Source organism: Sceloporus undulatus, chromosome 2, assembly GCF_019175285.1.
Source record: "Sceloporus undulatus isolate JIND9_A2432 ecotype Alabama chromosome 2, SceUnd_v1.1, whole genome shotgun sequence".
Taxonomy (NCBI): domain Eukaryota; kingdom Metazoa; phylum Chordata; class Lepidosauria; order Squamata; family Phrynosomatidae; genus Sceloporus; species Sceloporus undulatus.
The window spans coordinates 17,013,386-17,027,728 of NC_056523.1; the positions used below are offsets into that span (position 1 = coordinate 17,013,386).

The 14,343-nt window shown below is 41.2% G+C and overlaps 1 protein-coding gene across 1 annotated transcript in view; it reads left to right on the forward strand.

The window, feature by feature from the left end:
• Nucleotides 1-12,392: 12,392 nt before the first annotated feature.
• LOC121921335 (sperm acrosome membrane-associated protein 4-like) overlaps nucleotides 12,393-14,343 on the forward strand; it is a 39,193-nt gene continuing 37,242 nt past the window's right edge. The window contains exon 1 of the mRNA XM_042449252.1: nucleotides 12,393-12,532. Coding sequence (XP_042305186.1) covers nucleotides 12,481-12,532 — 52 coding nt within the window. The 5' untranslated portion in view covers nucleotides 12,393-12,480. The remainder of the gene's footprint in view (nucleotides 12,533-14,343) is intronic.

Sequence of the window (14,343 nt, forward strand, 5' to 3'; positions counted from 1 at the left end):
GCCCTTGAGGTCTCTTCCAGCTCTATGATTCTATTATATATGACCTACCATATGCTAGCAGCTATTCTTTGCCTGCTTTGTGGCATGTTGCCTGCTGCATGCCATATCAATTTTCTTTGCAATTATCTGTCCTGTTCCGCTGCCAGAAGGACTTATAAGGAAATTGACTGTAATTATTTTTCTTTCTTGTGCTTAATTGAATGTTTAAACCCACAACAGGAGGGAGGAAGTAGCAAGAGAATAGGGAAACAGATGAAATTTGATGCAAAGAAGAGGCAGCATCTTAGGCAGATTTTCAAGTTGCTTTCTCTTTATATTTACAGGGCATGTTAGACCAATTGGTTTGCCACAATAGTCTTTATAGATTCAATTACACACACAAAGGTGGCTTCCATATTAATAGGACAGCGAGCTCACTCTGGATTTCAGCATGAACTTGAAAGGAGCTATCCAAGGTGTTAAAACTTATCCACCCTCAAATAACTTGGCACCTTGGACTGCTTTGTTCAAACTAAACTTCTGAACAGATTCACCATCTCCACTGACATGTAACCTACCAAACATCTTCAGTCATATATGTAAGTATGAAGCACAAACGTTCACCATGTCTGTGTATTATCGCCACTTCTTTAAGAGGCCTAAATAAAGGCATACAAATTCAGTCATCTCTCCACATTTGTGGGTTAAGTATTTGCATATTTGATTATTCACAGTTTAATCTAGTCCCGCTGGCTCCATTGCTGCCCTATACACAACCAAAAAAAATTGTTCTCTGTAGGCACTTGCATGTCCTTCACCACAATTCTATGAAATTACTAGACACAATACTTCTCAAAGTATTTTTAGGTCCTCCAGTACCGGAGGATCTAGAAATACTTACATAAGTGTTCCCTCAGGTAAATAAGAATAACAACATCATCAACAGGCCTATATTTCCACATTCACAGGAACCCTGCACCCCAACCCCTGAATAAGTCAACGGTCAACTATCTTTGTTGGCCAAAAGCACATTGGGATATTGGAGGAGGAAAGTCGTTTTTAAAAAGCCCTCTTTTTATAGATCCTGAAAAATTAAATGTATCTACACAGCACATTTATAGCAATTATATCATGTTATAGCTGTTATACCATGTTAATTGCTATGACTCCCTCCAATGGAATCCTGGGATTTGTAGTTTGGGAACCAGTGCTTAGAGGTCTCTACTAGATTGTTCTAATAGTGCTGTTCAGGCAAGTATGGACTATAATTCTCCAGCAGTTAGTGGGCAGGCAACAACCACTGCAATGAGGATAGGGGACCAAAGTAAGGATTGTCTAAACCATCATATTTGCCATTACCATGTATGGATGTGAGAGCTGGACAGTGAAGAAAGCTTAGAGAAAGAAAATCCACTCATTTGAGATGTGGTGCTGGAGAAGAAAATCAACTCATTAGAGATGTGGTGCTGAAGACAGCCAAAAGGACAAATAAATACTGTATGTCCTTGAACAGAACAAGCCTAAGTTCTCCCTAGAAGCCAGGATGACCAAATTGAGACTGTTGTACTTTGACCACATTATGAGAAGGCATGACTCACTGGAAAAGAAAATAATGCTTGGAAAGGTAGAGGGCAGTAGAAAGAGAGGAAGATCACATACCAGATGGAGAGATTCAATCAAGAAGGCTATGACCATGAGTGGTTGAGGAGAGGTGGTCTTGGCTTCGGGGTCTCCATGAGTTGAAGTTGACAGTTAACAACATGGGATCTTTCCTATTGGAATCGACATGCTTGGTACTCTGATTGAGGAGAGGACACATGTTTAATGTAAAGATTATTGATATGAAAGTGACACTGGTGCTCTGCTCTGTCTTTCTGCTTTCTGTGGTTCATTAAGATGCTACAACAGTATGACATTTCTTATTAAACACGAAGACTAATAGTAATGGAAGACTCCATGGGGAAAGTAGACAATTCAAAAAGGATGTTGACAAGCTGGAGGGTTCCAAAGGAGGGCGACCAAATTGGAAGGGTCTGGAAACCATGCCTTATAGGGAGAGACCTAGGGAGTTATGGATGTTTAGCCTGGAGAAGAGAAGATTAAGAGGTGATATGACAGCCCTTTTTAAGTATTTGAAAGGATGAGGATGGAGCAATGGATACAAGATACAGGAAAAGAGATTCTCCCTAACATTAGGAATCTTGACAATATTCCTGACAATAAGAGCTCGTTAACAGTGGAAGATGCTGCCTTGGAGAGTGGTGGAGTCTCATTCTTTGGAAGTTTTTAAGGCAGAGGCTGGATGGCCATCTGTCAGGGATGCTTTGATTGTATGTGCTCCTGCATGCCAGGGGGTTGGACTGGATGGCCCTTGGGGTCTCTTCCAGCCCTATGATTCTATACATTATATGCATTCTAACAACAAAAACAACAATAGGGGACACAATTAGAGCTTGGGAGAATGCACACCTTGATGCTCCCCATAATCATGGCAACTGCCACTCCCTACAAGGCATAGGGGAATTTGGGCGGATTATTTGTTTAACTCCTGGGAGGTCTAGAAAGGCTGCACTTTGTCCACTCCTGTGCTAACTACTCAGTTATTGGCAGTTTAGTGCCCAGCTCCTCTTGGTGGTATATGATGGAGATGCCCAAGGAGTATCTCCATGTCATCCTATCTCAAGAGTGTTGCCCTGTCACAGAGGAAAGAAGCTAGAGCAGTGCTTTTCAGGCCACCTAATGTGCAGAACTGGAGGTTAGTTTTTCCAGTGTCCCAGGGTCCACTCCAAATTTATGCCCATTGCATAGAATTGCTTATATCTTTCCTCAAAATGTACTAGGGACCAGCAGTCAATGGCTTGTGAACCGACATTGGTCCAGGGACTACCACTTTGAATATCATTGGGCTAGAATGTCATCCTGTTTTGAGGAAGGCCAGACCTGGACTCTGTGACCAACAACATAAGAAACAAGGGCTTGGAGAAGCAAAAGGAAATTTTGCACTGTCAGTGAGAAAAGAGAAGTTGCTGAAAGGCTGTTGGGAAAGCAAGGAAAGACAGGAAAGGAAGAGAGGAAATGGGGGGGGGGGATGTCTGTGTCTATGACACTTCTGTCTGTTGCTGTTGCCTGTCAATAAATAAAGAAGATGATATCACAGACTAATGTTGTGTGTCAGAATGTGGTGTCAATGGTTTATAAAAGGAATGTGTAAAGTGGTCCCTCCACATTCACTGGGGTTAGGGGTAAAGGACCCCTGTAAATGTGGGAAAACCACAAATAAAAACCACTATACTTTTTACCTGAGAGAAGACCTCTTTAGGAATCTCCAGATCCTTTAATACAACTCTGTGGTCAACATCTGCCAGAAGATGATCATAGAATCATGCTAGAGGACCTACAAATACCTAGAGAAGTGTTTTCTCTAGGAATACCTAGGTCCTTCATCGTGACTCTATGGTCAAGTTCTGGCAGAGTTGCACTAGAGGACCCAGAGATTCCTAGAGGGAACATATTAATCAAAACCCCAGATAATCAAATCTGCAAAAGTCAAAGCCGCAAATGTGGCAGGACAACTGTGTGTGTCTATGCCTTCACATTGACTGCTTTATGGCTACCCCATGAATTTCCTAGGGTTTTCTTAGGCAAGGAAGACTCAGAGGTGGCTTTTGCCAGTCCCTTCCTCTGAAACAGAGCACCTGGGTATTTGTTGGCAGTCTCCCATCCAAATATTAACTAGGGCTGACCCTGCATAGTTTCCAAGATCAGACAGGTTCTGGTACCTTTAGGGTACAGTGGTACCCCGGGATACGAATTACCCAGCTTACGAATTTTTCGGGATACGAAAAAATCCCATAGGGATTTATTGTTTCGGCTTACGAAGGTTTTTTCGGGTTACAAAAAAACCCCGGCGCTGTTTTAAATGGAAAGGCCGCCACCGGAGGGCAGCAGAGAGCTATTTTTTCCATTAGCGCCTATGGCAATTCGGCTTACGAAGGTTTTTCGGGTTACGAAATTAGCCGCGGAACGAATTAATTTCGTAACCCGAGGTACCACTGTATTTAGGCCCTGTGCAGATCGGCACTTTGGGCCAACCTAGTGGCAGAGTCAGAGCGTAGCGTCTACACAACAGGCACCATGACACCGCACACCACACCACACAGCATGCAGCATCATGGCACTCCTCCAGCGCTTCATCCACACAATGCAGTGCTGAAAGAGCACCATATAACCACATCACCAGGGTTATCGCATCCTTTCCGATGTGCAAAAAGGAGCCACTTTTTGCAGCTACTTTTCATGCCCTGGAAAGGCCAGATCAGGGCCACAGTCTGCAGTTGCCACAGCCCCAATCTGGCTGAAAAAGGGGCAGCTGGAGGCTGCTTCTTTGGAGCTGTTAACACAGCTCCTAAGACCTCACTTATAAAAGGAATACAGTACAGAATGAAAAGAAACTGAGCTGCAAAACAGTTAACACAAGCTTTGGGAAGACATGCCCATTTATGACTATGTATCTGGGAAAAGAAAGATAGGGTCCTTTGAATGAAAGTATCAACTTTGACCAATCCTATTGTGGGTACAATTATTATTATACCTTATAACATTGTTGACAGAGTAGTTGGGAGGACAGTGTTGGCACTCACCTTTATTGCAAGATCTGATCCTTGTGCCTGCATATCCTGGGCATAATAGTTTAGAGTTTGGGAGATTGCATATTAGCAAAGTAAAAGCTTATCACCCAACAACTGTGAAAGAGAAGCCTCATTGTTCAAGGTTGGCTATATTATTGTTTGTTTATTTGTGTTATATCTATCTCACTTTTCTCCTGGCACAGCAGCTAAGGTGGCTCACAGCAAATCAAAAGCATCTAGGAAGATAATTAGTCTGGGGGAAAATACAATTAAACAATATTATTTAAATCATTAAGCAAAAATAATTGAAAACACATTGAAAACATATCTACAAGGATAGAAGGACAGCATACCCAATTAAAAGTCGCACCTGCCACAGCCAATTAAACATCCAAAGGACTGCCTAAGAAAAAGGGCTTTGCCTGCTGATAGAAGAGAAGGAGCCTACCAAATCACAGAATCATAGAGTTGGAAGAGACCACAAGGGCCATCCAGTCCAACCCCCTGCCATGCAGAAACATCAAATCAAAACACCCCCAACAGATGGCCATCTGTCATAAGAGAATGAGCTCCAAAATGTTGACACCATCACCAAGAAGGCTCTATCCTGTGTCAGCAGAAAATGTGCCTGCAACTCACATGAAGATACCTCTGAATGGTTTCAGCAGAAGTGGTGACAAGCAATGCTCTATCATTTTCCCTTCTAGATCTGTCCTGTTAGTAAATTACACCTAGGTATCAGTCCATCTTTCCCAGTTTTCACTTTCTTGGGCGGGTTTTGTAGTATGAAAAATGTTTGTTGTTGTTGTTGTTGTTGTTGTTGTGTGACTTCATGTCACTTCAGACATGAAAGGTGCCCCTATCATCAGGTTTTCTTGGCAAGATTTGTTCAGAGCAGGTTTGCCATTGCCTTCCCCTGAGGCTGAGAAAATTTGGCTTGTCCACGGTCACCTAGTGGTTTCATTTCCAGTGGGTTTCATGGACGAGGGGAGTATCAAACCCTGGTCTCCAGAGTTGTAGTCCAACTCTCAAACCACTACGCCATGCTGGCTCTTGGTATGAGTCGTATGTATGGGGAATACCTGATGTAAATATTTGTTCTGAGTCTCTGTCCAATAAGCCTAAACAGGTAAGGTTGTGTCATAGGGCTTGGCTCTGAAACTACGTTATTGTGCCACCTGCCCTATTCCTATTTTCATCGCTGGTTTCTCCACCGTGTTGAGCAGTGTGACCTTTCTACCAAATGCAGACATTTCCTCTTTTTATTTCTTTACCTGAAACTAATCCCCTAAAGGGGGAAGAGGATACTGTTACATTAAATAGTCTCCATTTAATATAATAGCAGCTTTGAGAATCTTGATTTTAAAATTTCCCCAGTCACTTGAGTCCTGGCTGAGTTGAGACCATGACTACCTCCCACTGTACAGTTATAAAACCTTGCTAAAACTTTAACAACAATGGCTCTGTCCTATGGAATCCTGGGATTTGTAGTTTAAGAAGAGCTGCTAAGAATTCTCAGCCACAGGGCTATGGTGTCTCATGGCTCTCTCCCATGTCTTTACCTGAGGGGCCTGTGACGATAGTGAGACTGAGATAAAGCCCTCTCTTGAACATCTTAAGAATCTGGCAGATTCATAAACAGAGATAATGCCTTTCAGATTGTCTGGACCTAAGCTGTATAGGCTCAGCAAGTCATAACAAGCACTTTGAATTGTTCCCAGAAACACTGATAGCCAATAAAGTTGTTTCAGTAAGGGGGTTACATGTTCTCTGTAACTAGCCCTAGTCAGCACTTTGGACCTGGTGGAGTTTCGGCACAGTTTCCAAAGATAGTCCCATGTAGTGTTTGTCACAGTAATCAAAATGGGATGTAATCAAAGCATAAGAAATATCTTAAGCTTATAACTGCAACTGCAGGACTTTTCAGATTTGTTTTCCAAGTAGATTTTTCAGTGGTAAAAGTGCTTTGTCAGATACCACAAACTTTTATTTTAAGCCATGCCAAAGTATAATTTGCTTCTTCCTTACACTCCACAGGGAACGCAATAACAACCAAAATCTACAAAACCGTGATACCTTTCCTGGCCCAACCAAAATGCACAAAATACATGTTGCAAGCTTTCACAGCTCCACTGGCATCTTCATCAGGCAAAAAGTGTTAAAATCATAAAGTAATTTGATGTAATTCAAAGTTTAAAGGAATTTAAAGTAGAATTTAAGAATTGCCCAGTAACCAAATAGCCAGAAGGAGAGAGGTGTGCATGCATGAATACCCTTCTATACCATTTGATCTGATGATTACAACCACAACATTTTGACAAAATGCAGGCCTGTGACTAACATTGTCATCTTTTTTTCTCCTGTATGATTTTTTTAAACACCTTTGGGCTGATGAAGAAACCAGTGGCAATTTGAAAGCTTGCAACATTTATATTGTGAGTATTGTCCAATAAAGGTATCACAAATAAAGGTATTTGTGGATTTTGAATGTTACTGTACTTTGGTATATGGCCAACATGGCTATCCCTGGATATGTCTGCAGGAAATAGTAGATCTTATCTAATATTAAATTTATCTATGTTAAATAGTAGATCTTATCACACAATGATAATTCACTAAATACAGAAACAAAATCTGTCTATTCCTGCTACCTTGTAAAAGATGTGCTGCCAAATATGGAACCTCTTAAACATGGTGGTTGCCGTTGTTGTTTTCTTCTTCTCCTAGGTTTCCAATAATCCACAAATTCTCTTAAAGCATTTTCAAGGATTGTCTGCATGCTCATGCTGTCATAAAATTCTGTACCACTTCCATGTATAAATGATTCAGTTTCTCCCCATTTTCTCAACTTGGCATGTATTAGCTTTCTAACTCCTGAGAATTTAGGAGCAGTTTGCCGAGCAAATGTTCAGCCTAGGAATTTGTGTTCAGTGCCACAGCTGAGTTCGCAATACTTCAATGTGCCAATCCATCCCTGGCTATCCCATAGGTTCTTTTTTTTTTTTTTTTTAAACTTTTGGGGACAACATTTAGCATTGTAGAGCTAGAGTCCCAAAAAATAATGTTTCCAAGCTCTGCTTTTCTTCCATGAATTCTTTTTCGGCAATCAGTTTGCAAGCAGTGGGGCAGGGGACAAATCATTCACTGGAACCCAGTGAAAATGTATTTAATTATTTATTTAATTATTTCCTATCCTGTCTTTCTCCCAATAATGGGACTTTACACATCTAAAAACATATTTTAAAACAATGCAGATTAAAACTCTGAAAAGTCATTAATAAAAGTATAAGTGTAAATGTTATTTCAAAAATGATTAAATAATTTATAAAGTTAAAGCACTGAATCCTGGTGGTGCAGTGGTTAAATGCCTGTACTGCAGCCACTCACTCACAAACCACAAGGTTGTGAGTTCAATACTAGCCAGGGGCTCAGGGTCAACTCAGCCTTTCATTCCTCCAAGGTTGCTCAAATGAGTACCCAGCTTGTTGGGGGCAATTAGTTTACACATTGTAAACCACTTAGGAAGTGCTTAAGTGCACTGATAAGCAGTACGGAAATGTACTTGCTATTGCTATTGCTGAACAATGTTTCACATTCATTAAGTATTTGAAGGGATGTGATACTGAAGATGGAGCAAGTTTGTTTACTTCTGCTCCTGAGACTAGGACAAAGAACAATGGATTCAAACTACAGGAAAAGAGATTCCACTTCAACATTAGGAAAAACTTTCTGATGATAAGAGCTGTTTGACTGTGGAATGTGCTGCCTGGGAATGTAGTGGAGTCTCCTTCTTTGGAGGTTTTCAAACAGAGGTTTAAAGGCCATCTGCCAGGAGTGCATTGACTGTGTATTTCTGCATGGCAGAATGTGGTTGGGCTGGACGGCCTTTATAGTCTCTTCCAACTCAATGATTCTATGATTCTAAAAGACCATACACAAACATTAAAAACAGATCTACTGCATATCATCCAGAGATCTACCAGGATATCCCTATTTAGCTTCAACCTTTCCATGCTTTAGATCTCCAAGGTTATCTGAGGGCTCTTTTAATGCCCAAGTTCATGCCTTTGTTAGCTATTTGCTAAGAAATTTTCTCCTTCATCTTGGGGAGCACATGGATTTCTCTAGGTAACTTTTTTGAGACAACTAATAAGCTAGGCATTTGCTACTCAGAGACAGTATTGATTAGGAATCTTGCTAGCATCCGGGGGTTTCCCAGGAAAACTGCAGGAAAAGTAGAAACTAATGGTTCCAAGAAACAAATTTCTCCAGTGCCTGACTTCTTTTGGTGCCTGTGGCCTTTTCCTACCTGCTGCCACCACAATCACTGTCATAATTTTGCAGACACACATAGGTAATGTTTAACACACACACACACACACACACACACACACACACCACCCACATCTGTTTTTGTTATGTAAAAATTAAAGTCAACTGAGCTGGCTCTACCCACACTGGGCATGAAAAATACAGTAATGACAAAGGGAATACTTAAAAATTTGCTGCCCTTTAATTACACTCAGAATCTGTTACCTGGGGGCTTCCTAATGTTGATGGAAGGTGTAGCCCTGAGGAAGGTTCAGCCAACAACCTTTTGAAATAATGATATCAGTAGACTGCATCAGAAAAGCAATCTTGTAGCAGTTTTAACACTAAATGAAAGAAAGAAGCTGGTAGCATGAGCTTTTGTAGACTAATTTTTCACATCTGAAGAAGCAGACTCAAGTATATGAAAGCTCATGTTACCAGCTTCTTTCTTAGGACCCATTTACACTACATTACAAACCAGTTTGCACACCGGCTTAAAAGGGGGTCATCCATACATGGGTTTTCCCATCCTGAATTTTGGGGGTGGGTTCACACAAATCCTCCTTAACTCAGTGCTTTTTATACCTAGGCATTTTCTGCATCTTTTCCAAAAGCACCAGGGTTTTTTAGGGAGCTGCCAATGGGAACGCACTTCTGATCCCATTCAGGGCACCTAGGAGGGAGGGGTGATGGACAGAGGCATGGAACCTATCCATCCCACAAGTCTTGGCTTGGTGGCAAACTGCCATTGTTTTTCCCCTCTCAGTGCCCACAGTTGGTAGGTGAAGATACAGGCTCTTTAAATCCAGAGGCTTTAAATTTCCTGTGCTGTCAAGTGGTCCCTTTAAACCACTACACAGCTGTTTTCCTCTTCAGCCAGTTAAATAGTCCCCTTTATCTGCGTCACCAAAGTTGGGGAGGGTCTTTGGGGATATGGTGTGGCTAGTGGTTTGTTAAGTTTGCCAGTATATGCACACTGTTGCATTTGCATGGTTTCAAAGGGGGTCCGTGGGTGGTTTCCTGGCAAGGGTTGTTCAGAGGGGCTTGCCATTGCCACCCTCTGAGGCTGAGACAGTCTAGGAAGGAGCAGCCGGCCACCTCTTGGCTGGGCTCCTCTCTGCAGCCAGATCCCTGGAAGCTGCAGCCAGGCACCGGAGGGATGGAGCAGGGGGTCTCCTTGCCAAAAATCCCCCTGCAGCCACCTCATCCACCCCCTTCTCTTTCTACTGACCAGCCTGCTAAGCTGTACTCATAATGACATGGGCAGCCCAAGACATTTTGTTGCCTGAGGCAGAATAAATGGCTCACCATACATACCTTCCAACATTTCACAGATGAAAACCAGGACACATAAAGCCAACATAAGAGTGTGGTCAAGATGGCAAAGGTTATTAAGGAGGAAGAACAGCCAAGGTAGGAGCAGCTGCAGCAGTTTGTTTTTCCCTGAGCCACACCACTTCACTGACTCTGATCACCCAGCAAAGTCTTTGCATTTTGAGCTCAATTTGCAGCAACTGAAGTAAGCTGAAGAGAAGGGGGAAAGTGGAAGGAGGAGAGGGAAGGTGGAACATTTGAAAAGGAGCTGAAAAGTATGATGACAGAGGATTAATTGCGACTGTCTTTGCCAAATTGGAACAGTTGGATGATATTACCCACCAGTATCAAGATATTTATAGAGAGCTGAGTTATTTTGGCACAGTTCAAGGCAGAATATCCCCTAGTACCTCTCTCTCTACTTGTCGATAGGAATAAGTGAAATAACTAGGAATTTGCTGCTCTTTCATGATCCCTTATCCAAAATACTCCAAAATTGTCTAACATGCTTTCTGATGACTTGATAAACACAACTTTGTTTCATGCAAGTACTACAAATATTGTGTAATTTTATACACAATATTTGTTTGTATATATCAAGCCATACCTCCAGGCTATGTATATAAGAGGTATATGAAACATAAATGAATTTTCTGTTTAGACACGAATCCCATCTCCAAAATATCTCTTTATGTATATATTCTAAAATACATACATAATGAGATATTCCAAAATCCAAGAAAAATCTGGAATCCAAAACAGTTCCTGTAGCAACCATGTCAAATAAGGAATACTCAACCTAAAAGCTATAATTCTATGATTCTATGAAAATCTCCTGGGTGAGGTGCCTCTCTAGGTACCCATATGGGTGTTGGTATAGCGTACAGCAAAATAATGGGGAAGGCCCTTTATAGTGGCTTATAGAAGAGAATGATTTACATTGCAGGGGGGACTGACAGGAGAAAGGCTTAACCAGACTCAAACCAAATTGTGTGTTGCGCATGCCTTCCAGTCACCTGTCAGGTTGTGGTGATCTCATGAATTTAACAGGGTTTCCTTAGGCAATAAATTCTTAAAGGTGATTTTGCAATTTCTGAAATACAATGTATAGCACCCAGTATCCATTGGTCAGTGCTGATCCTGTTTAGTTTCCAGGTTTAGATGGGATCTGGTGCCTTTTAAAGCATTTAGCCCCATTCACACAGAGAGAAACTTGTACATGATTTCATCTACTCCACTGTACAAAAAGAATAGCAAATCTGATCAAGGATCTTCATAATTAGAGCCTTACAGAACTTGGGTAGTTATTGTTAAAAAGTCATTCATCACATTTACAGGCCCACATTCCAAAAGGTTTAGCAATGTTGCCATTAGTTCATGTTGTGCTGATCCCACGCACACCCTTCCGCACTCATCCTTAACCCTGCATCCTACACCTCCTTGCATTTGTGTTTGTGTGTGTTTTCTTAATGGATTTCCAAAGTTATGCTAACTCTATGTTTTTAAACTCCATGGTTTGAAAGTAAAGCAAAGTTATAAAAAAAAAGCCCAGCTGTTCTGGAATAGCAATGGCAGGGAGGGGGGATGTGAGAGAAGAGCAGACATTGCCAACATGTGACTATGCAATCCCAGAACTGCAACAGGATGTAATGGTGTATCTGCTATCTAGCACAACTGGGAACCTATTGATGGGTGTTCCCTGTCAATGGCAAAGTGTGGGCTAACAATGATTGACAGACAAGGCAACAACGAGAGGGAGATGATGTTGTGTGATCGGTATCGCCAAAGGCACTATTATTGAACTTTTGTGTCACTTTAAAAGCTGTGTGTGATAAAGTCTTCAGCATCTGGGAGGTTGTGCCTCTCTCCCAGGAGTGCACAGTTGAGAAATGACCTCTATCAGAAATACTACCTCTTAAGAGATGGTATTTCTGCCTTTCCTCCAGCTTTTTGCCCTTGATTTCTGTCCTCCTCTCCCTCCCTCCCTCCCTCCCTCCCTCCCTCTCTCTGAGATTCACTCAGTTCTTCTGTCTATTTTCTGCCTTTGAAGATCATATGCCCTCAAAGGCTGGCTGTTTACTCCAGTGAGACCCTCCCACCAAGACAACCCAGCCACAAGTAGGTGGAGCACATGTATATATATAGAACAGAAGTAATAAACCCCTTTTCACTGTCTGGTAACCCTTGGGATTGCTCCTCTAGGAATAATATAATTCCCCTCTGACTCTCTTGATACAACAACCTCATCATGGGCAAGCTTCTAGTCCTCTGTGCAGTGATTCTTGCTTGCATCAGTGTTGGTAAGACAGATGGTTCAGTTGATATGTTTTACTTCTTTCTCTCTTCTTGAATATTGTGTTTTGTTTGCCTTCTTGGTCTTCTCCACCTTTCTGGAAAACTGTTGCTTCACTTTATTTCTCCTTGCTAAAAATGCCTTTGGCTTGGAACATTTCTTTTTAAGACAAGAAATTATTCTGGTGTATTATTTTTGACTTACAGTATTTAAAAATGTTTTTGCAAGGGCTAGTTGAAGAATGGTAATTTACAACTTGGAAAAACAAATTCACCTATGTTATAACAAAAAGAAGGCAGTCAGCCCAAACAATGCGAAAAGACTAGTAGGTTAAAATATTGGAAATATGTCATAGATTATAAAAGAGGGAAAACATTTTCCACAAAGAATATGTCTCTGTGTTCCCTTTGGAAATAGTAAAGAGAGATATTTTTGTCCTCAAAGCTAATCTTTCTCTAGTTATATAACAGAGAATTCTTAAAGCTCTGTATTGCCAACTTGGTGAATTGCTTTCCAAAATGTTGTAGAGCTTCATCTGGCTAAACGCACTCAAAATGTCTTGTCACAGCACCTCAATAAAAGTTTACAGGTTTATCGGGGTGATGAAGCAATTTTGACTCTCATGAATTAGGTATATAAAATAGGTTAAGGAATGATGAATGAAGACTTCAGCATGATTTTTTAACTCTCTGCAGGGCCCTGGTCAGGAGGGAAGGTTCAGGCAGAAATACTTTAATTAATAAATGCATCAATTTCTTTTTAAACTCCTGTGGCTTCTTAAGGTGTTATATGGTTTGGGGATGGAAGTAGAGCAAAACAGTCTAGTGATGTGTCTTGAATTCTGTGAACTACTGATCTGAATGTTGCCCAGATTGGATGCCATACCCTCCAACTGTTGCAATTTGACAGGGACCATTCCGATTAATCCCCTGTCATCCCACTTTTGCAACTGCTTTTAAAATGTCCCAGTTTCTTTCCCCACCTCCTCCTTTGTGATCAGCTTACTTCCATTTCTGCAAACTGAGTTCAAAGAGCAAAATAACTTTGCACTCAGCTTAGTAGGGGGGATGGAAAGGAAGGGTGCAATCTTGCCCTTCCCAGTAGGTTCAGGCAAAAGCAAACTGCTGCAGCTTTTCCTGCTTGTTGTTTCCTCCTCGTTAATAAATTTTGCTATCTTGATCCACAGTCAGATGTTTCTTGATGACATATGTCCTGATTTTTATCTGTTAAACATTGGAGAGTATGGGATGCCTTAATACAGACCAGATCTTTGTATGTGCCCTCTCATCAAGATACTTCAATGTACTTCATTTGGAAGAGCAAATAATTTGTCTCTGTTCCCCAATGTCCAATGTGTTGGCATCTAATATAACCTTCCTTTTGACATTCCTGTGACCAATCAGAAGGAACAAATGCATGCTAAAGGTCATCCAGTCATTTGAATTTGTAGAAATTTGTAGAAATCCTGGGTAAATTTCTCCCCCTTAAATTCACCTCCTATTGAGATCACCTTCCTCCTCTACAACATTTTGCCCCTGCAAAGTATTTTTTTCCATCATTCAACCCGATGCAGACTTGCCCCACCCCAAAGCTTGAAAAATTATCAAAACTGTTCAAGAGAAAGAGTCACAAGAATGTGGCTGAGCTCAGGCAGCAAAGCAAAATGAGGAATGTTTGAAGGTTATTAAGGTTTAAGAGAAAATAGGAGTAGAGTCAAGAATGGTTAAGATGTTGTTATATTTCGAACAACCTCACCATAAATGATTGACAAGCTTAATGGGATACCATGCAGATTCCAGAGAGGGAGAATCTTTGTAA